This window comes from Hyposmocoma kahamanoa, unplaced genomic scaffold (assembly GCF_003589595.1).
Source record: "Hyposmocoma kahamanoa isolate Upper Pololo Valley unplaced genomic scaffold, ASM358959v1 63, whole genome shotgun sequence".
NCBI classification, from domain to species: Eukaryota; Metazoa; Arthropoda; class Insecta; order Lepidoptera; family Cosmopterigidae; genus Hyposmocoma; species Hyposmocoma kahamanoa.
Genome location: NW_020653851.1, coordinates 8,845,075 through 8,869,266, shown reverse-complemented (window position 1 = coordinate 8,869,266; position 24,192 = coordinate 8,845,075). Strand labels below are relative to the sequence as shown.

Genomic DNA, 24,192 nt, shown 5'->3' with positions numbered 1-24,192 from the left:
TTTTGTTTTTAAAATTAGTTCGCAGATTTTTACTAGGTTCATTTCATTTTGTACTACCCTCAAAAAGAAATAAATTAGGTTTACTAAAATTATGCTTTTGAATTTCAAAGATGTTTAGCATCCTTATAATAGAATCTAGTAATTAGTAGACTCAAATATGACTTTTCTAACAGACGCACGCCTTGCTACTTCGCACATCTCTGGTGAAATCTACTTGGTTAGTACAGGGTCAAGAGCACATCAAGCTTGACACTAAAGGCTTCAATTAAATTCTTCATTGGCTTCATTTTGCAACAAGAACGGTCCAAAGTCCAAAGTGTTAAACTTGATGTACTCTATGTAGTACACTAGAGGCGAATGCTCGTTGGTGAAAGAGGCAGTTCGTAATTCAATAATGTAATGCTCAAAAATGAATCATAAATGTTACATTACAGGCGAATGCTCGCCGGTGAGGGAGGTAGTTTGTAATGTAATGCTCGACAAATTTTAAGCTTATATAGTATTTTCTTACCTTGGAATCAAGTTAACGTAGCGTTCTGTAGCCATTATAGATACAAGAAAAAACAAACATTTCAAAATAACTGTCGTGTACCTATGTTTTGTTGCATGTTTTGGTTTTGTTTCATTATTTTAAAGTGTGTGGTGCGTATGTACTTATTTTAATTTAAATGGTTAAACATGTTAATGGTTTGAATGGAAGATGGCTAAGATAACGAGTAAAAAAACATCAGTGTTGGTGTCCACAATGTTCCCCATCATGGGTCACGATGATGAAGACATACGTATTGGGAAAATTGACGACTGTAAGTTCAGTGTTCACCGTAATAACCATTATATTATATTAACTTAAATTATTGTATTAACCATTATAATACCACGTTGTTAATTTGAAAGTAGTAGTTACCCTTAGAGAACTGTTACCTACTGTCTAGTATAGGTACTTACCTTTACTGGCTAATCTCCGCTACCTTTCTAGCGCAATCCGCAGAAGTTATCTTAAATTTTGTTCTTTATTTGCCGCAGTCCCTCAATTGCGATTGAAATGAGAGAAAGCGCGTTCCTAGTATCAAATCAACTTCGACAGGTTATAAAAAAATATTGTATTGCTTTTTAATCTGTTTTACAGGTGATTCACTTGTTCGCAAGACGGGACAGGAAATGGATTTAATAAGACAAAGGACAATAGCGTATGAGTACTTATGTCGACTGGAGGAAGCCAAAACTTGGATGGAAGCATGCATTAAAGAGAAACTTCCTCACGCTACGGAGTTTGAGGAAAGTCTACGAAATGGAGTCTATCTTGCCAAGCTCGGCCATTTCATTGCACCTGATTTGCTTAACTTGAATAAAATCTACGATATTGACCAGAGACGTTACAAGGTGACTAGACTTTATGATTTTGGGATTACTAATTATTGACCTGTTTCGAGCCTGCCCTCCAAGAGACAAAAAAATGATACTCATTAATCACTTGAATGAAATGAATGAATGAAATATTTTTTATTGCATATTAAAATTACAATGACAACACATAACAGTAATATAACCATCACAGAGTAAGTCAATGTACAACAGGCGGCCTTATATTGCTAAGTAGCAATTTCTTCTAGGCAACTTTAGGATAGAAATTTAGAGTTGGAAAAGGGGGTGCAACCAGAGCATATCTTGTAATGAAAATGTTTTAATTTACTTCTACTTTTTGCTGCAATTAATTTACCAACTGTAGCAACATATAAAATTAAAAAGATGTAGGCTAGCAGTAGAAGTATGGTTAGACAGCAAATTGTAAACAAAACTAAGTATATAAATGCTGAACTGCTGCAACCTCACTGTATTGTATTATTAAGAGATACAATTTATTGTTTACAGGCAGTGGGCCTTCAGTTTAAACATACTGACAACATAAATAAATTTTTACAAGTTTTGAAGAAAACTGAACTTCCATTGGTGAGTAAACTTGATTAATTGCTTACTGCGGTTGGGCTGACAGTCAGTTGTGACCATAGGACCTGTGAAGGGCCTGAAATATTGGTATATTTCAAATATACATATGTATATTTGAAATATAATATATATATGTATATGTATATTTGAAATATACCAATATAATATAATATAATAATATAAGAAAAAATAGTTTCTACTAGTTTTACTTGTATGGTGATCATATTAGATCAAATTAATGGTTCAGTGATATTTGGCTGTGAAGACCTTACCACCTCCGAACTATGATAATAATAATACCTTTTCAATGTCTTTTGTAGCTTTTATGGTATAGTTGCACTGTAAATTGCTGATAGTTATTCTATTCTAATTATTAAGTTAGCTTTGTATACATCGTTACAATTTTATCACTTAACAATAAAGTTGTAAATGTGGTATACAATTTTGTCTTAAGGAAAATAGACTTAATTATTTTTATGTTTTTTTAAGTTCATGCTGGTGTAGGTACCTATGTAATTTAAAATAATATGTAACTCATACCTCTTATGATTAATATTAATGAATATGGCAGATAGTTAGTTTATGTAACTTAACATAGTTTATATCATGACAACATTTACTAGATTGTTATTAATTTTTTGTAATGAACATTTCATTAATTTTAATACTAGATTTGCTGTTTTCATAATTTTTCTAACATGCTACGTATGTTTCCCAGACTTTCCAACCAGAAACAACTGATATTTATGACAAAAAGAACATGCCCCGTGTAATATATTGCCTGCATGCTCTTAGCTCTCATCTCTTCAAGTTAGGCAAAGCTCCACTTATTCACGATGTCTATGGCAAGGCTGTATTTACTGGTAAGGAAACATTGTTAATGATCACTTTGCCTAATTTGGTTGTCATGCCATATAGCTGAAATAAGGAAAATTAACTTTGATCAACACTTTTTTTGAAAGTTTTTCGTAAATTGTGTGTTACTGAGTGTAACGGGCTGGTGTCCGCAACTCGACGTCAAGGCGCCTACTTTGCGTGTGGTGGGTGCAGGGTTATACTCGTGCCACCCAATCCCTCTAGGTATCTCAGCAACCTCCTCAGTTTGCTGAAGACTTCGAGGAGCTACCTCGACACTTCATGGTAGTTCGCCCTGTAGTTGACCACACTGGAGCACTGTAGTAGGATGTGTGCAGCCGTTTCCTCCCCCTCCATGCACGCTCTGCATAGAGGGCTGTTCATGAAACCTAAATTGCAAAGGTGTTTATTGCATGGACCATACCTGTTAGGGATGCAGTTAGGAGTGTGAAGCTCTTGCCTTTTAAATTAGATTAATTTTCGAGATAGACTAATGTTGAGCATTGGAAATGCTTCCCTAGCCTGTCTTCAAACCGTAAGGGTAGTCCATGTGTTATTATGAGAAGATTTTATATCTTTGTGTAATGTTCTTGACCATTGGTAGGGGAGGGACACTATAGGTTCAGGTCTGGTTAGTTCATCTGCTGCGTCATTGCCACGTAAGTCGCTGTGTATTTTAATGCACTGTAGAGTTATGTGGTTGTGTATACATACCTCCATGAGTGCTTGATGACATTCATAAATAAGCCCTGAATTAATGTCAGATGCTCAGTGCTTGAAGTAGGGACATGCTGAGTATTCAAATATTGGTGTGATTCTCTACTCTTCTCGCTATGATTGCTTCTGCTGCCTACTTGATACCTATAAATTCAGCCTGGAATACTGTTTGTGGTCACCAAGCGGGGTTGATATCCTAATATTGAAGTTTTCTGAGAATTCCCTCAATTCAGCAAAAATAAATAGCGAAAGCAAACACCAAATCTAGGAACAAGAGTTCCTGAATTTGTTTTTGATCCATGAGTGAAGATGCGGACCCCTCTGGGGTTCAGCCCTTCGTTGGCATCTTCAAACAATTGTATCTTGTATTTTTTGTCAAAAATAATAGGGGTTAAAGTATGAAATTGCCGATTTGTACTGAAAATCTAAATTGTTTATTTTTTAAATTTTTAACAAATTTATTTAATCAAAATAGTTGCCATTAATATCTATACATTGCTGCCATCTAATGGGAAGGTTATTAATGCCTTTGCGATAGAACTCCGACGATCTAGACTGCACAAACTGTGTGAAAGCATTTTGTACTGCCTCCTGGGAAGAAAACTTCTTGTCACGTAGATAATTGTCCAAATCACGAAAAAAATGGTAGTCCGTTGGAGCAAGGTCTAGGTGAATACGGTGGATGACGAATGGTTTCTAACTGCAGTTCCTGAAGGGTCAAAATGGTTTCTCGTGCTGTGTGAGGTCTCGCGTTGTCGTGGAGCAATAATGGTGAAGATCGATTCATGAGTCGGGGCTGTTTTACTGCTAGTTTTGTCAACATGGTTCGGAGTTCGGCACAATAGACATCTGCCGTTATTGCTTGACCAGATCGGAGAAAACTATAGTGAATAACACCATGCTGAGACCACCAAACAGTTACCATTACCTTTTTATTGGTAAGTTTTGCTTTAGGACACTGTTGTGGCATTTGACCTGGGGTCAGCCATTGCATTTTTCTTTTCCGGTTATCATAAAGAATCCACTTTTCATCACATTTTACAATTCGATCCAATATTCCTTCATTTCTGTACCGGTTCAACAAGGCAACACAAGTTTCAACACGCGTTTCTTTCTGCAGATCAGTCAAATCATGAGGCACCCATTTTTCGTATTTTTTTATTTTATTGATTTGACGCAAGTGAGTCAATATTGTGGGTAAGGTAACGTTAAACCATGCCGCTAATTCCTGGGTAGTTTGACTAGGATCGGCTTCCACTATCTCTCTTAATTCATCGTTATTCACCTGTGTGGGCGGTCTTCCTCGTGACTCGTTCTTTAAGTCGAAATTTCCATCACGAAAGCGTTTAAACCAAAATCGCACGGTGCGTTCATTAGTAGACCCCTCTCCATACGCAGCATTGATATTGCGGGCTGTTTCTGCCGCGTTAGTTCCGCGTCGGAACTCGTATTCAAAAATCACTCGAATTTTCGCAGTATCCATCTTTCTTGTCTAAATTGAATAACAAAAACAATTGAAAGTCGATATTCAAATGTTTCAAATTAAAAAAAAATCACAGAAACCATTTGAAAAAAGTTTCATTCGAAAACCTCAAACCATGAAGATTCTATGAAAATTCAAAGAACCTATTGCAATAAAACGGCAATTTCATACTTTAACCCCTAATATATTGTTTTGGGAACCTATCCACAGCAGCCTGCAGTAGCAGTTCCTCAATCTTGTAAAGGATTTCTGTATGTGGGGTCCTCATGTGCTTCCAAAGGCCAGCTCTGTTCAGACGCACTGCTGTTGGCGCCGCTTCCTGTCTGATGAACAGTGGGAGGGGTCACGCTAGCCTTTGGAATTTGCCTAGTTTGTCGGTTGCGGTCGTGCTTGGTTAGTGGCAACGCCGTGGTATCGCGTCGTAATTGATCATAGGCTTGTGCTGTGTAGAATCATAGTGTTATCTTGGGTGTAAGTTCCGATTGTTTACCTACCGTTCTATGGCATTGCCAGAAAGTGATAGTAGCTTTTTAATTTTGTTGTCCAGGGGCTTGTTCCAGTTCAACTTGTTGTTCAATATTACTCCTAGGTACCTCACTTCGGTTGATAATTGTAGTGCTGTACTGCAGAATTTGGGAGTTTGGGTAGTAGGTAGTTACGCAGCAATCTTTTGTTTGTAAACATTACTAGTTCTACTTCTCAGAATGTATTGGCATACTTGCCTGTTACCAGTGTAGCTATGTTGTCAGTATAGCCTATTGTATAGAAATGTTCTTTGTTTAGTTTGATGATGAGATTATTTACGATTTTGTTCCACAGCAGAGGCGACAGTACTCCTCCTCGAGGGCACCACTTCGCTATTATGGCCCATAATATGTGCCCCGTTTGCTATTGTTTGTCTTCTAATGTTGATTGTACGAGAAATTGGTTTTATCGAAGGCTCCTTCAATATCTATAAAGGTGCCTAAGATTACCTTGTTTTTAAGGGCATCATGCCGACAGCGGCATGTAGGGCTGATTCTGTGGACTTGCATTGCCAGTATGCATGTTGGTTTCCGTGTAATGGATATGTTCTTTAGGGCTCCGTCTCACAGTTCTCTGTCACATAACCTCTCTAACGTCTTCAAAAAGAACGATGTGAGGCAGATTGACCTGAAGGATTTTGCATGTAGTCTTTTTTAGCTAGTTTTGGTATAAATATAACTTTTACCTCTCTTCAGCTTACATAGCCGGATGCTAAACAGGCCCGAAAGACGTCGACATGCTGGACCAGTGTGTCCCCACCATTCAGCCATTGAAAGGTGTACACTGCCCATGTTGTTGTTTCGTATGTACTTGTTCATGGTATCTCCAGTTATGGATCGACGTGTTTTAGTTCATTTCTTCTCACCTGTCTTGGACGAACCTCATGCTGGGAAATGTGCTTCCAGGAGGGTTATCTCCGTTTCTATAGGGGAAGTTGTGAATTTGTTGTTTGTTTTACTTATTGAAACTAGCTCAGTTGAATTTGAATTGGCAAGAATTTTTCTTACTCTATTCGCTTGTGCACAAGACGTGGTGTTTTCGCAGTACCCTCGCCATGACGCGGTACTCCTGAACCGTATGCGCTTTTTTAATTTGGATTTGGCCGTCTTGTAGTTTTCGTCCTCATCCGCGTATGTGTTCATTGCTCTATTGAAGCGTCTTCTTACCCTTCTTCGCAGCCTCTCAAGCTCAGGCCCCATCAGGGTTGGTCTTGCGCGAGGCTGAGTCAGTAGTCTCTTCTTCTTCTGTTCAAGAATTTTGATGTCAATTCTTTGACCTGTGTTTCCATCTGTGTTATGTCCAGCAGTCTTCCCAGTGCTACCGGTCTCCTTAGGCTCTGGTTTAGTTGTCAATGTAAATTTTCCAATCGGTTTTTCTGGGCTTCTATTTCGGTTGTATTTCTATAGCTGTTTCTAAGTTGAATCTTATCAATCTGTGGTCTGAGAAAGATGCTTCTTCGGACACGTGCCAGTTTTGGACAAGATTCACTTCTCCTCTCTCTGACGCTGGGGTTAGGTCTGTACCAAAAAAAAAGGTCTGTACTAGTTCTACAACTTTTGTTTACGAAAGTTGGTAGGTTTATTATTATTCCTTTATTAAGGATTTGAAGGTTAGATGTGAATAAGTATTCTGTTAGGTTCTTACCTCTGTCATTTGCGAGTTCAATGCCCCACAGCGGATGGTGGGCATCAGAGTTAGAAGCCACTGCTATATGCTGGCCGTTCTGCTCGCAATGGTTGATTAGCTGTACCATTTCCTGCGGTGGTGGCACATCTATCTCCGCCATATAGACAGAGTCGAGCACCACTTTAGGCAGACCCGTGGCCGCGTTGACTATAAGTTTTACGGCACACAGATCTCTGGAACAGGATTGTGTTAGTGGCTGTATGTGCAAGTTATTTGAGTAATACATGCACGTCTGTGGTTTATCTGAGATAGTAGCAGATAATATCTTACCTTTCTGATGTGAGAGTCCATTTATTTGGCCGCAGACACTGATCCACGGTTCCTGGATCAGCGCCACGGCTGTGTCGTTTGCCTCCAACCACGTCCGGAGCTGACCCTGAAGTGTTGAACTCAATTGAAGACTTTTAAATTCTTAATCTGCGTTTCTGTTTCAGATGAACAACTCGACTCAATTTCCAAAGACTTACAGAAATGTGAACACCCTCTCCCCATGTTTCAACAAATAGGTGGGCTTTTGTCTAAAAACAACGTATCCGACAGTGACGCTCTCCACAAAGCAGTAATTGACGTAAACAAATTCTTGGATACTGAAAAGTCCATCACTTCAGCTTTACTAAATCCACATTTGAAACTCAAATATGTCCAAAATAAACTTATAGATGAATACAAAAACGTGCTTAAAGCTGCTAAAAAGGAGAAAGTACAATCAGCTCTTAATCATTCTTTGAATGATAGTTACATACCTGATGAATATGATGAATTACTCACCCAAGTCGAAATTCAGGGCCACATTACTGCTACTAATTACAAAGACTCGTGGAAGAACCTTTGCTCAGCATCCAGGAATAACGACTTAAATAGTTTGCATAAAGTTTTCAGTGATGAATGGGTGAAAGTGAAGGAATATTACAGAAAGAATCTAGATTTTTACTGTGATGTTGTAAAGGAAATAATTGAAAGTAACAAAGATGTTGATGTTGAAAGCATTACAAACTGGTATAAGATATTCCAGAATGTTATTAGTGAAGGTAATCGAAAATCTCTTGAGCATATGGATCATAAAACTGCTATTGGAAAAGTCAACAAGGCACTGGATGAAGGAACTCCTGAAGATCTGTATATGGCTTTGAATAATCCTCATTTGGAATTGAGTTTCAAAATTGACAAGTTTGCTGTACCACTTTTATTTGAAGAAATGAAATTGGAGAAGTGTGAGCTAGAAAAGAATCTTAATGAGAGTGAGATAGCTGCATCTGTATCTTACCTTTTAGCTATAGCTTCTATATCTCAGGCTGTAGATAGAGGAGATGAAGTGGCTGTATGGAGATCTCTAAATTCAAATCAGATCAATCTTGAAGGACTACGTCCTCACTGTCGGCGACGCTATTTGAACGCCCTTGTGACTGCACTCCAAGTAAAAGTGAGAGGACAGTGTGCATGTCCATTGCTTACTTTGGATGATATTAGAGATACTATTGAAATGGTCAATATGAAGGATGATGACAATGAAGAGTGTAAGTTAAATTTTCTCACATCACCCATTTGCCAGAACAACGTGTTATTTATTTAGGACGATGTATTAGAGATAACAAGTTGTTTTGGCAAGCGGGCAACATACATTTCTTGGGAATGATAAAAACCAATAATGTGTGTTAAATTTATTTGTTTCAGTGGTAGCAGTAGTAAATAGCATAAACAAAGCAGTCATGGAAGAAGATGTTGAAACCATAATGAAATTGTTGAAAAGTCCATGTCTGAAAATATCAACGCCATTGCACAAAGAGGAGCGACAGCTATACTTGCGTCTACTGAAAAAAAAGATGCAACACAAAGAGTCACAAAATCTGTGGCTTGAAGATATTGTTGATGTTATTAATGAAGTAAATTCAGAGTCTTTAAAAGTAAAACAATTGACCGAGGCGTTAGTTCATTTGAACTTAGCTGTACTTAAGAACAGCGTGGACGAATTTTTTAGAGCTCTATACTGTCCTCTTCTTTCTGGTTCTGGGACCATTGAAGAGTCATGCAAGAACATATATTTTCAAATGTTTTCTAAAGCTTTAAAGAAGAGGGGTCACCACATCTGTTCTTGGATAGTTTGTCACACCGACGCCGGTAACACTGTTTATATTGATGTGGAGTCTTACACGTACAGTTGGAGTACTCCAAAGGATTTCGTTCCATACGCTCGGTATTTGTCTAGAAAAGACGTCAATGTTCTAATTGAGAAAACAAACAAGCATCACATAAATAAGTACAAACAAATGGAGATAGAGAAATCCATCGTAAAAATACAAGCCTATTGCAGGGGATACTTGCTAAGGAGGCGTATGATTCAGAGACTTCGATTCTTCAAAGATAATGAAGAATATGTTATTAAAATTCAAGCTTGGTGGAGAAGGATATTGGTGCAAAAGAAATTCGGCACTATAATTAAAATGAAGACCATAGAAGCGAAGTTGAGACGTGAGAGAAAGCAGAATCCTTGGGTGTGGTATAAAGTACAGGTATATATATGGTTACTAATTTATTAATATAGGTACTGTAGACTGACTATCTGATTGTGGTGCTATCTGTGTGATAGGTGATAATATTTATTTAATATTTACATTTTTGTGTAATTGTCGTTGAATGTGGTTTAAATCTTTAATTTACATTCTACAAGATACAAGTATGTTAGACATGTTGTCAACACAAACTATATGTAGTATCAATTGCTTTCAGGATATCAATAATCATATTTCACGACTGAATGCCATGCTAAGAGGTTACTGGTTAATTAAAAATAACCTGGTAGTGTAATAAGAGTTACATGTCAACTCATTTTTATATTAGAGAACTGAACTGAAAAATAAATTAAATAAGTTTAATAGACAAGAGCATTTTAAAATCTCTATGTAATTTGTTTATTTTACATACACAAGTTAGCAACTATTACAATAGTGTTATGAGTGGACTAACCTTGTGCAGTAGCGTAGCCAAAATGATCGCCTTTTTCAATATTATATACAAAGTTATATTATATCTACTAAATTATATCATATTACAAACTTATTATATTCCGTAACACATTGAAAATAAAGCTACATAGAACAGGCAAATAGATCAATTTTCCCGTCAATAACATTCAAAATCCTCGTCACTCGTGTCAGTGGTGCCCTGTTCAGTAGTAGTGCATCAAGTTAATGCAGTATCCACTTTTATGAGAAAATTGCAAAAAAGTGTAAAAACACGTTGAAGATTTTAATCTTCATATGTCATTTTTATTTGCTATAATATGTCGGTTGTTATGTTTTAGGAGCACAAAATAATAAAAATCCAAGCATTGTGGCGTGGCCGACGCGCACGACAAGCATTCACTTCTTTATTCCATTCCCCAAACCCACCACTGAAAGTAGTGAAAAAATTTATTCCTATGTTGGATTTCTCCACTGAGGATTATGACAGAGAAATAGAACTGCAATCTCTTAAATCTGAAGTAGTGCAATCTATAAGGAAAAACAAGGAATTGTCAAAACAAATAGACGATATGGATTTAAAAATTGGACTTCTCGTACAAAATCGTATAGCACTACAAGAGGTCGCGGCCCACGGACTTAAATTAAACAATTTGGTAAAACATAACTCGATGACCAAGCTTGTATTTCAAAATCAAAATGATGGGAAAAAGTTAATGGCAGTGACCACAGCTGTGAAAGGATTAAAGTCTTTAACAAAAGAAAGTAAAAGACTCTTAGACGGCTACCAGCATCTTTTCTACGAATTGCAGACAAACCCCACGTATTTGTCGAAACTATTGTTCTGCATTCCACAAAACAAAACTAACTTTTTCTTACAAAACGTCGTGCTAAGTTTATACAACTTTGGCGCTTATGCTAGGGATGAGTATTTATTGTTGAAATTATTTAGATTTACACTTGAGGAGGAAATCAGTTGCAAAGTCACGAAGCCATTTGACATTATAGCATCGACTCCTTTGGTTCTGAAAATGGCAGTAAGTCTTTCGCGCCAGTTATCTGGCTTGAACAGTCTTCAGACCATAATCGGGCCTTTGGTGGAAAAGATGTTAAAAGACAGAGAATTGAACATCGAAACAGGGCCAGTAGAAATTTATAAAGCTTGGAGAAATGAAACTGAAATGAAGACTGGACAAATCTCGTAAGTGCGATATAGTAAATTTATTAAAAAATATATTAAGTGTAGTGTATTTTTGTGCCTTGAACTCCTCAACATTTCCTATCATTAACACGCTAGGTGTCCCTTTTTTCAGTCTGCTCTCATTTTCTTGGTCCCTCTTTTTTCACGGTCGTTATTTCTCATTTTCCTAATCACATTCTCATGGTGCCCTTTTTTATCGTCTTCCTTTGTTATTTTACTGATCTCATTTTTTTGGTGCCCATTTTTTATAGGCGTTCTTTAGTGGAGTATGGACACTGACATATCTAAATAGACGCCGCAAGTGTACCTACATCGCGTGCCCAATATAAGTTATTATCGTAGTTAAACATCAGTCGAAAACGCGAAAAATGCCTAATTTTTCCATTAAAACCTGCAAAACCACCATAGCTATGAATTAGATGAATAAACAGGAGCTATTACTTCCATAGTTAAGTAATTTTGTAATCAGAATATGCATAAATTATCTTAAAATCAATTATTTTCATTTTGAATGAATTTCGAGAAAACAAATATGCATACCAGTACATGGCGTACAAGCGGCTTTTACTTGGTGCGGTACACTTGTGGTCCTTCTTTAGTGGGCCATGAATATCGAACGAGCGGTACTTTCGTATAATGCATTAGCTTCGTCATGTTTTTGGTCAAATTTTACGATTAGTGATGATCACTTGATGCAACACAGTTCTCGATTCTGATCGATTTAGGAAACAAAGAGATTATAATACTTAAGACCTTACAAAATGTTATAAAAATATTCTATAAACTTTTTTTTTTTTAAATTTTCTGTAGCGACGTTTTTTAAAACACTTATCAATAAAGGACTTTTGCAAAGGAATTATCTTATTCTGGTATTATTTTACAATATTAATTTTTCATGTCTTCTTATAATCGACAAATACTTGAAAAAACATTATTTTGTATACGCGCTCCGTCCGCATCTTCGTTTGAATCAATCGCTTTAGTGCCGAAGGAGGTTTCCAATCCCTAAATAGCGCTTGTGACGTCATCAGAGGTACAAAAAATGTGACACGCTTGGTTTGTCTATTTAGATATATGTCTATGGGTATAAACGATCAAGGTTGATTTAAAATAAATAAATATTTGTTATTGAATTCGTGGTTATCTATATTTTTCTTTTAGCAAACTTCCTTACACGGTATCGCAAGAAGAAGCCCTCAATTATCCAGAAGTGAAACAACGTCTTGAAACTGCCTTATCTCATCTCAAAACTATAGTGACCATGTTCTTGGACAAGATAACGAACTCTACAGAACTGCTGCCATTTTGTATTACTTACATGTCACGAGTACTGCACAGAGCTCTCACTACAAAGTTCCCTAACACTCCTGAGAAGGATATTTTGAAGGTAACAAGGTTTTCAATACAAATACCTACTTTTTCTTTTTTTCTATTACTACTTTCTTCCTTTACCTTTACTTATATGCGTAAAATTTCTTAAACATTGTGCTTATGTAGTCCTGTATCTAATAATATTGATTTGTCCTGAGATCGAATAATAGCTTGATCAGTTTTGCTTGGCCTGTTGTGTCAGAAGACCCAACTAAGCAGACCCAGACATAGTGGTATATTAATCTCACTGTATTGAGAGTTCAATGGAAAATCCTTATGTGGCAATGATTTTCTTCTCAGGTAATAGGAAACCTGGTATACTACCAGTTTTTGAACGCAGCGATCGTAGCTCCCGACGCCTTCCACATCATCAACTTGCCCAACGGAAGTGGTCTCACAACAGACCAGCGGAAGAACCTCGCTTCTGTTGCCAAAATCTTGCATTTCGCTGCAGCTAAGAAAGGAGTAAGATACTTTATCTTTAATAATACCTACGGCATGCAATTCTATAGGACTAACCGTGCTGTAAGCCTATTAAAAATGTCTGAGATTTCATCTTCGCAGATATAACACGACAATAAAAAACAAGATATAACAAACGCGAATGTTTCGTTCTAAATTGAAGTACGCAAACAGTTTTTTGTTTGTGTAATTGGTACACGAAGTACAAGTACTATTTGAGATGTTTCATGCCTCGTGTGGATGGTAATAATGTAATAAATGCCTTTAAATAACACTGATTTATAGTATACAATTTAGTATGGAAAATCAAATTAGAAGAGAAATCAAATTTTGACGCCTTCAAATTAGACGCTCGTGTAAGGGCGCGTGTCAACGCTAAGAAAAGTCGCCGGGTCTATACAAGTTACGTTTAATACGTTTTTACACACGAACTGTCTACACTGCCTCGGCGTAGGACAAGAAAAAAATATTGTCTACCCCCGAAACGACGCGCTCTGCCGCTATTGTATGGGGCGGGGCGAGGTGCTTGTTGGTAAACGAACGTTTGTGCGCACGGACGGGTGTTGCTTAATAGTCAACATATACAACGACATATTTCTTCCCACAGCCGGTATTAAAACGACAGCTACCTGGAAGACTCGTCATGCACTGACACATTTTACCCTCCATACGTCTGTCCGAAAGCATTCGTATTGTGTACATAATCATAATTTTATCGTCTGCAACAGTCACGACATCTTTTCGTGGCTAGATCCGACAAAGTTTTTGTCGTGTATAAGACCTTCCTCATCTTTCCTGTAGTAGACACGTCGAAATTCTTAACGTGTACACATACTTTAAGCGTACGTTGCTGAAGCGTGACCAAATTTTCAGTGATGTTTCGTTAGGCTCTGTTATGCGATTAATTCTGTCGAAGAAGCAATGTTTTTGCCTACTTATTTGTTGAAAGTGATGAAGAAATATTATTATATAAAAAATGAGAATCGAAACATTAAAATCCGCTCCTTAGCTTTATTTTATGAAAATATTCAAAATAAATATTACAGGTTTCAGCAACATGAAGATAAAAATTTTATTCTTAAATTTTCCTACGCTATTTTCTCCTTCGATCTGTTGAAATAACTGACAGAATTGCTATCTCATAGCGCGGAGTATAGTTTAACATTATTAATAAAATCTCCAATTTGTTATTTATTCGTCGTGGTCAAGCAAAAAATAAACAAATACACCACACTGACTGTGACTGCAACTTAAACGCCTACGTGCAACTGTGGCGCTGCTAACGTGCTTCTAAAAATTGTATGAAAACTTCTAGTGGCGCTACAGATGCGCCACTGCAGTGCATATATGACGACCTCGATGACCTAACGGTTTACATTGTGGGCGTTGGATGCGGAGGTCCCGGTATAACCAATTTGGGAAATGAACTTTTCTAAATTGGTTCTACTCTGGGTGTTCTGGGAAGTGCCCCAGATTGAATTCCGTTGCTCTGGTACAGTACAGGAAATTCCCTAGTTTGAGACCAAGCAATTCTGTGTGTTTGTCCGGCACACATATACTATTATATTATATACATGTATTATTACTATTATATTATCTACAAGCGTCTATTTTGAACACGGCCTAAAAGTATATGGTTTTACAAAACTTAATTTTAATGTAATGAGGCTGGATTCAGAGCAGTGCGGGTTTATCTGCAGATCGTCCGCGTGGAGCTCCGGAGCTGAGTGTGTTACTTAGAACACGTGTGGCGATAGAACATTGTGGTGTTACAGTGACGCGGAATGCACGGTACGGAACCCGCTCCGCGTGAACTTTGCACAAGGCGACAGTCTTCCATGAATATCCGCACTAAGTTAAATACTCGATTCAGATTATTGCGAATTCTACGCATGCGGATGGCCCATCCATAGAATTCGCAGGCGGACAAGCCGTATGGACCGTACCCACAGCCAGCTGTGAAACCAGCCTAAGACAGAGCTGAGTAGAAACATTAGACGTTTTGTTTCGACCTTTCTGCAACTTCCGTTAGAGCCACTTTATTATAACTACATTATTTGGATTCACAAACCATATTGTCAACAGTTCGGCGAAGAGTCCAGCCATCTCCGTTGCCTAAATCCCTTTATAGTGGAGTGTCATGAAAAGATGAAGAAACTATTCCGGCGCTGTTGTCGCGGACCTACACTTGAAGAGTATTTTGCCGTTGACGAGTATACCGAGGCCACATTGTTACACCATCCACATATTTACATCACAGTTCAGGTATTTCACACTTCCCTTATACACATATTATTGGACGGATAGCAAAAGCCGAAGCGCACGAAACGATATAGAAAAATTCGCCTGTGTGATGCCTGAAAGTCCATGTTATCTTCTGCACCAGTGGTCGGCGGGAAGCATACAGTATTCATTCTATACCCATAGGTGTATGTGATCGTTGAACTTTATTTAAAATATGACGCCATAAATTGATGAAATGAAACTATTTCACGGATATAAATCGCATATATTTGTTTTTCAAACAAACCAACGTTTCGAGCCCTTTACAGATCGCATGGTCACGGCTGACTAAGATGGTAAAGTCATCAACAAGTTATATCTAATATTAAAGCAAACCACCCTAATTTTCACTATATTTACAATGTTATGCAACGCTGCTAAGTTGTTTGACGCGAGTGCTTGTATTAAAACCTGAGCAAGCGAAAGAACCTAAAAACCTAAGATAAAAATATAATCCTGAGGTTTTAAGGCACGAGATGCAAAACAACTTTGTTTCCGAGCGAAACACACAACATTTAATTTTCTCCTCACCATAGCGAGGAAAATAATAGATGAAAGAAAAACAGTTAAACTATAACAAATCAGTTTTAATAAACAAAATTAGTTGTCGTTGCTAAGTAATTTCAACAATAATAAGAATAAAATATACCAACGGATTTATATTACATAAATGTACGACTAATCGCGTAGTTGAACGTGTCGTTATGGTTTTTTTTCATCGAAAGAAAAAGTTAGGAGCACCACAATCTAATTCGAATTTTAAAAACCTTTTCCACGCTAGTGTGGAAAAAACGCTTTTGCGCCCAGATTTCTAACGAGAAAGAAAGCTTTTCCGAGATAATGAGGTGAAAACGTTATTAATTAAATTATTATTAATTTTCCAAACAATATTCCTATTCCTATATACATACATATTTTTACAATTATTTTGTTTTAACAATATAAGTTTTTATTAAATGAAGTTTATTATTAATTAATAATGGAATTATAAAAAGTTCATATATTAATTAGTACTGCAGTTTCGATTTAGATCCGTAAGAATATTTTCATTTCCTATATGTAACAATCTTGAAAATCTAAGAACTGGATGCCATAATTTGATATTTGAAACACTGATATGAAAATTTAACTGGAATGGTATATGATTAATTAATTGTGTTATTGTATGATGAGATGATATGATAGTATGATGAGAGGTCCGTACCAATATATATTTTTTGTTTTATAAAACTAGTTACCATTTTAGGAAATCGTCGATACGCACGCTTTGCTTGTTGAGTACCAAGACATCATTGCTCCGGACTCTCGAGATAGGCTTAACGAGTTATTAGATGATCTTGGTGAAGTACCTTCAGTCGCACAACTTGCTTCACGAGATGTGGACACGGTAAGTTCTATTATTTATTCTGGTACCTGTGAAAGAACGCATTTTTCGTTGTGAGCTCGATAAGAGCTATTAATGCTCTGGCCACACAGAGACGCGCGTTTCAATGTGGCATGGTTCCTATGAACTCGTACGTTACAAAAATTCCCGCGCCCGAAACGCTTTCGCAGCCTCTTCTGTGTGGCCTGAGCATTAAGGGAGAATTCAGGAAGAGCTTGTTTCTTTGTGTGTTCCAGTGGAATACAATTTGTGCAAAGAATACCAGATAGGTAAACACAGGATAAAATTTGTTTACGTGTTCGTCAAATTATACCCTAAATCGAAGATAGTTCTACATTGCACTAAAATTTGACAACCTCTGTGGTCGAGTGGCTTGCACACCGGTTTTCATGGTGTCGCCATCTCTGTGGTCCCGGGTTCAATCCCCGGTTGGATCAACGTAGAAAACTTTTCTATATTGTCTCGGGTCTGGGTGTCTGTGGTATCGTCGCGTCGTCCTTTTTGGTCGGAGCAACGTATGTTATGTTGTCTAATATTTAATAATGTTTTTGATATATTAATTAAAAGAAACTCCGAAAGCCTCACACATGTTGATAAACCAAATTGCCAAGATCGACGCATTAGAAATTGGTGTATGCTTATTTTCTTTCCTGTAGCCTTAATCACATAATATTGCATTTGCAACCATGAAACCACTGATTTTGAACGTGGTTGTTGAACATTACCAACATACGCAGCGCGTGTGTCCTAAAGAAATGTAGCTATGCAAAGGAATTTATTTTCGAAATTCCAATTTATTTTTGAAATTCTAATTTATTTTCGAAATTCTAATTTATTTTCTAATTTCGTGAGTACGGCGTTCTTCCACTGGTTTTATTGCGATTGCCGATAGGCTTTTATGGCATCGTTTCCTTGAAGAAGTCTGTGATCTCGCGGCGAATTTTACGTATTCAATTGTGACTTCTATGACGCTTTGTGTTTACAGCACATGGGAGATTCTGCCGAAGAAAATGCAAGATTAGAAGTGTGCCTGGCTTTAGTGAACAAATTCCAGGCTCCTGCTGACGATATGACGGACTTAAACAAACTGTTTATTAAAACCAAAGAACTGTGCGTTGCTATCATCCCGTTTTTGAATGGTAGGAATGATATTTTTTTTTTATTAGCCTATTGTGTCGCACTGCAAGAAAGGGGTCTCCTCTCAGGCGAGGGTTTCTTTCATAGTCCGCCATGCTGGCTCGATGGGGGTTGGGTACTACATACGTTTTCCGAGGATTGCGAACCTCCTTCAATGTGAAGGTTTCACCGCGATGTTTTCCTTCGCCGACACGCCCTTGATAAATTTCAAGTGAAATTTCGCACATTTTCAAGAAAATCAGCCCGGATTCGAACTCACGATCTCTGCTTGAGACGCAGTAGGTCAAAACATTAGGCTTCCAGGGCTTCTAAAAAAAATACGTCTGAGTATTTTTCCGACAATATAAACGTCTAATTTACCGATACAAATTGGTTGATGATGATGGTTTTATGAATATTAAATTAATACATTGTTGATGTAGATCATTAATAAATAATTATTTATTTATAACTCGAATAGTCAATTTATGATACTCTCTATTCACGCAAAATAGGCGCTTTGTCGTCGAGTTGCGGATACCAGTGCAACGGCACCAAGTACCAAGTACCAAGTACTCTCTATTTTTTCATCAAGTTTTGTGTTTTACGTAGCTTTAATCTTCATTTTATTTTATCAAGGTGAACATCTTCTAGAAGCCTTATGCATTGGCACAACCACAGAACAACAAGAACAATACGCAAAAATGGTACAAAGACGTATCTATTCCGGACAAGCGAAGCCAGACGAAGTAATGTCGCTAAGAGAGCATATAGCCAAACTTCGAAGAAACCTTCAAATGCTGGAAGACGAAGGTTACGTTACCAGGGAAGACGGCTATCAAGCTTTAATAACTTCTATAGCTCTCGATGTGTGTAATAAGGGTAAATACAGACAAGCTCAACGAAGAGCGCTGACCACTTTGACAAGAACGAAACAGAGTCTGCTGGAAAAGACAAAGTATTATGAAGAAAAGGTGAAGTCGTATGATCAGTATATTAAATCTTGTCTTGCTAATCTTCACGCTGGTAAAAGGTAAGTGCGTTGAGTTATCTTTCTACTGCGCCATCCTTGAGAAGGTACTGCGACCTTATATACTTATAGTGCATCTTTCTGTTACAATTTTTGAAGAACAGGAATGAATTTCGAAAATTTATTGAATGTGACACTTCTTGCTGAACACCAGCTTTGATTTCAAACTAGACTATTTGGACTAATTACACACTAGGTGATTACAACTGCGGCTCCGCCGCTTACGAGCCTCAGTTGTAGGCGCCCTTGCATTTGTATACACTTGCATACACGCACCGCGGCGTCGACATTACTTGATATCGTGGTCAGAGAACAAATAAGTAATGAGAACGGACACTCTCCGCCTCTCCCTAGCTTTAGACACCACACCACGCCCCGCACATTGACGGTCACATTGACTGAACGAGAACAAAGCTGTCGGCGAGCCGTTTTCGGCTTAAGACGACTTTGATATTTGAATATAGTTCTCATTTATTAATTACGAAATTTGTACGTTAATATGTAACATCATTTTAAGTTACTATTTATAATGGTCGTGAATTGTGCTGTGTACGGCTGTTTATCATCATCTAAACGGGATAAAGAGAGGAGTTTCTTCCGTTTTTTGAAAGATGAAACGTACTAAGTAAATAAACTTATGTCTGAGACTCATTCAGTTATTGTTTTCTTTAGTGCAGAGTAATATAATACAGATAATAATACAGATTTATTGTATCAATATAATAAGACGCCATAACTTCGTGAGTTAGACAAGGGTTCTCGAATTTTTAATTTTTATTGCCGATAAATATTACTTAGTGAATATACCTAATTATTAACTAGGTAATGATAAAGTTGGACACGCAATTTCAAATACTTTGGTTACCTTTTTTAAAGGTACCTGTGCTTTTAATATATTTTTTAAATAAATCTTCAATATTATTCTAGTTAGTGAATTAATGAAAAATATAATATTATATCGATATAAATACGTAATGAACATGTAAAATTTTTAGGATTCTATTATAGAATTATAGATAACAGATTCGCGTTAGACTTTTCGCTATGTTGCCGCTTTGACCACGTAACGTAATAATACGAGCAAGTGATGGGTAACCCTGCCACTTCACGCACACATTTGCGCGTGTGCAGATAGCGCCTTGCTGTATGTAGTAGTAATAGGTAAATAGTTTTCGACCGTTGTATGGAGTGTCCGGGGTGTGCCGCGGTACCGGTGGTGAGCGCTGCCGCAATTTTCTTCTAATGTGCGATTTTTAAGTCACGCCGCATGGGTTGCAGTCGCGCCACTGGTGGTGTTTTTTTCGTGGGGAAATTCGCTATACTCCTCCAGCGTGTGCTGAGCGGAATCCTGAATTCTCCCACAGTGGTGGCACTGCGTCGTCGATTCGCGTTCGATGCGATTCAGATACTCACCGAAAGCATCCGTGGCCGGTGAGTATCTGTGTCAGCCGAAACGGGGAGACTCACTTCCGCTGGCTCAACCAGACTTCGAGTCTGGGCAGGATCGCTCCGACGGCGCGCTGGCTAAAGATCCACGGCTGCTCCAGCCTCTCGCGCCACTTCTCGAATGCCCGTCGGCGCTCCTGCCACCGCACTTCCGACAGCGCAGCTCCCTCCGCCTGCGCGCAGCTGGTGCTGCAGTATGACGCCGCAACTCCTGCGCCGCCGCGGCGCCATGAGCAATCAGCTTTACTGATTCCTTTATGTCGCATTGCAGTCTACGTTTGCAATTTCGAGCTTCCCATAACTCCACGTATACATATAGTAGTGTATTTTGTTACCATTACTATTATAATTTATTCCTTTCAAAAAGTTTAATTCAAACTCATTTGACAATACATTTGTAAGCAAAGATTAATGTACTTGTGAGCAACTAGGTTTTCGTTACAGGAGCGTCCACGCATGTCTAAGAAGATCTGGAAAGGACAATCAGAAGTTGAAGTCGAAATTAACGGTCAAATATTCAGGAGCAAAGCTTATGGAGAGAGGAGTGTTGCTTGAAATCGACGGTCTGTCACCGTCACAGTTCAAAAACGTACAATTCGACATCACACCTACGGATAACAACGGCGTTTTTACAGTTAAGGGAAAATTTATGGGAGTCGAAATGGAATCTATAGACATAGATATACAGGATCTTTTGCAAAAGCAATATGAAGGCTGCGCTGTCATGGATCTATTCGGAAAGGCAAAAATCAACGTGAACCTTTTAATATTCTTACTAAATAGCAAGTTTTACGGTAAGTCATAGTTTAAGTTGACATTTTTTTCATTTTCGATTTCTTGTTCGGAACTATAATTGATCACATTCTGCCTACCAAATAGTCAAAAGTATTATGAACCAAAAATTTTCAGTTTTTAATGTTTGTTAACAATGTTAGGTTTAAGATTTCGGTCTTACTTTAGTGTGTAGTATATAAATCACATTTTTTTTTAATTTTAGTTATACTTTATAAATTTATGTTATGATTACGAATACTTTGACAAGATTAGTACAGAGTGCTGTAATATAAATGATTCATAAATAATTAATCGCTGTGCTTTATGTTGTAACATTGATTAACAAATCGTCTGTTTCTTTGTCACAATTAATTTACAAGAGTACCAGTGTTATTAGTTCAGAAAATGAGCAGGCGATACATGTTTTTTATATGTTCGCTTTAGTACCTCGTGTGATTGCCCACCGGGATCGTTAAACATAAAAGCAACTGAATCCTTTTGCGAGGAATTCTACAAAATCTTTAAATACATTGGAGAAGAACCATGTCACTTTATTATTTTTCTACCAAGTTTGTCATTTGTCAATCATACCACATTGATGCTTCCAAAATAAAGATTTAAAATAAAAATTTTAAATTTTCTTTAATACCTGAAATATTTATTACCCTAAGTAAAGCTCTCTTCATACTTTTGGTACATCTACTCATTAATAGTTTTTAGAATTTTTGGATAGGAGGGGGTAGGGGACAGCCATTTTTAAATTTTACCAATAAATATTTTTTTCAGTATATTGAACGTATGCTTTACCTACTACTTTACACATTTCAAAATAATTTTATTTTCACTCGCGATTATGCTCTCCAAAATGACTTTTCCAGAATTTAACTTTCAATGCTTTAAAATTCTGATAGACCCATAAAAAATTTGTAGCGTCAATGTTAATTGACATATTGATGACCCCACCGATCCTACCGAATAAATGTGTATTACCTACACGTTTACTCGGTGGGCCCGTTAAAAGGTTTCAAAGAAAATTTGGTTCGATAGACAAACAACAAAATGACTTCAAGAATGTTTAAATTTTTCATTCTTCGTACACATATTTAAGAACGAACAATACAATTGTATTTTATTTCCTGGCTTTTTAACAGACACTACACACGCTGTACTAACTTGCCATAATCTATTTTGTTATTCAAATAGGTATCTCTATTTACTCTTTTATCAATTATGTCACAAATGAATTTAATTAACTTTTGCACAATGATTAACTGGAAGTATTTCATTGATTTTAATATTAAGATTTTTCTTACACAATATATGCACAAATGCATTAATTGACATTTTTACTATTATTGGTACCTGATTGTGCTTATAATTGTGTGATGCAGTTACAATATAATGACGTATTTTACAGGTATTTTTTTCTATTGAATTTTGTATTCAGGAATATCCTTAGTATCGTTAAGTGTATTTATATGAGATATCTATGATCACGTTATTGCATCGAGCATGCCGATAGATATCCCATACAAATCACGCATTTAGTATGGACGCGGTGCTAATAAGGCACCAACCCTTACACTAAATTATTAATTTATATATTAACACATACTACGTGCCTGTTTTTTAAATAGTCGAGTAGTAAACATAAACGAAATATCATAACGACTAATAACTTGTGAGGGTGTCTATTTAGCTTAGTTGTATACTAAATGTAAGACTAACCTGAAAATATTATTGCATTACGTTATCTATTACAAAAGTGTTTTCATTGCAACCTTACTTTCTACAATAAACGAGGCTAACAGTATTTGCCATTGTTTTAGTTTAACAAACAAATATATTTTATCTTAATAGGTAGAGTGCACCGCATCTATTTGCGTGTGCTTGATGTGCCCCTGTCCGCTATTATATCGATACCTCCCACGTAAATTTATTGTAGGTCACAAAATAGCATTTTTTGTTTTTTAGCTTATGGCGTGTCCCCGGAGGAGAAGCGGGAAAAACTGTTTTGCTTGATCAAATGGTTTGGGTATTTACTGTTAAATAACGGTCTTACGAATATACGATACTCCTAAGAATATTGTATAAAAAATGTGCTAATTTGTTACACGATAGGATATACTTTACCCGATCATATAACTCCTGAAAACAAGCTAAAATAAAAGTCTAAAACGGATTCTAACGTTACACATAATTTTTTATAAGGAAAACTTTCTATTTGAGTACGTATTCTACTGAAGCTATATAGTTATTAAATTTACATTAGCCCATTACCCCATCAGTTGCCATCGGGCGCTTGTCAACGTCGGATTTTCTCCACTCTTAGTGTTGTAAAACTTTTAAATATTAAAAACAAAGAAAACACTCAATTTTTTTTTTACTTTTAAGCATGGAACTTATAAATTAACAAAAAAAAATTATGTTTAATTTTAAAAGTAAAAAATGCTATTTTTATTATGCGTATGTCGTGACGACAGATAGTCGTGCAGTGTAAAGTTTCATGGCTTGTATGTTTCGATGAAGTTGTTCACATATAGTACAACACAATTAACTGTCGCTCACAACTTGTTTGACGTTACAACGACAGACTGTCGAGACAATGGGAAGAGCTAGAACAACAATCGTCAGACGATAAATACAACGTCACGATAGATAATTGCAGCTTCCATTGTCGTCACGTTTTATTTATCGTTGTGTACACGTGCAACGATAAATTGTCGTCACGATCTAGTGAAAACAGCTAGTCACGACAGATAGTCGGAATGGGGGAACAGGCTAGACGCAACAGTTGTTCAACGATAAAATAAACGTCCATGACATAGTCACCACAGATAGTCGCTGTATGGAAACAGGCCAGACGCGACAGTCGTCCAACGATAAATAAAACTTTTTCTGAGTGTTCCATCTTTGTATTAATAACTATGATAAATAAAACATTACGATATAACGAGA

General features: G+C 37.0%; 1 protein-coding gene across 1 annotated transcript; it reads left to right on the top strand.

Annotated features, from left to right (window-relative positions):
* The first annotated feature begins 742 nt into the window (after positions 1 to 742).
* Positions 743 to 22,144, top strand: LOC113230024 (ras GTPase-activating-like protein IQGAP1). Its single transcript, XM_026463753.1, has 14 exons — positions 743 to 803; positions 1,127 to 1,380; positions 1,870 to 1,947; positions 2,663 to 2,807; positions 7,645 to 8,724; positions 8,882 to 9,717; positions 10,509 to 11,368; positions 12,530 to 12,755; positions 13,040 to 13,204; positions 15,287 to 15,466; positions 16,731 to 16,871; positions 17,854 to 18,007; positions 18,624 to 19,017; positions 20,905 to 22,144. The coding sequence occupies exons 1-14, from the start codon at positions 746 to 748 to the stop codon at positions 21,263 to 21,265; spliced, it is 4,932 nt and encodes a 1,643-aa protein (XP_026319538.1). The 5' UTR covers positions 743 to 745; the 3' UTR covers positions 21,266 to 22,144.
* The last annotated feature ends 2,048 nt before the right edge of the window (positions 22,145 to 24,192 follow it).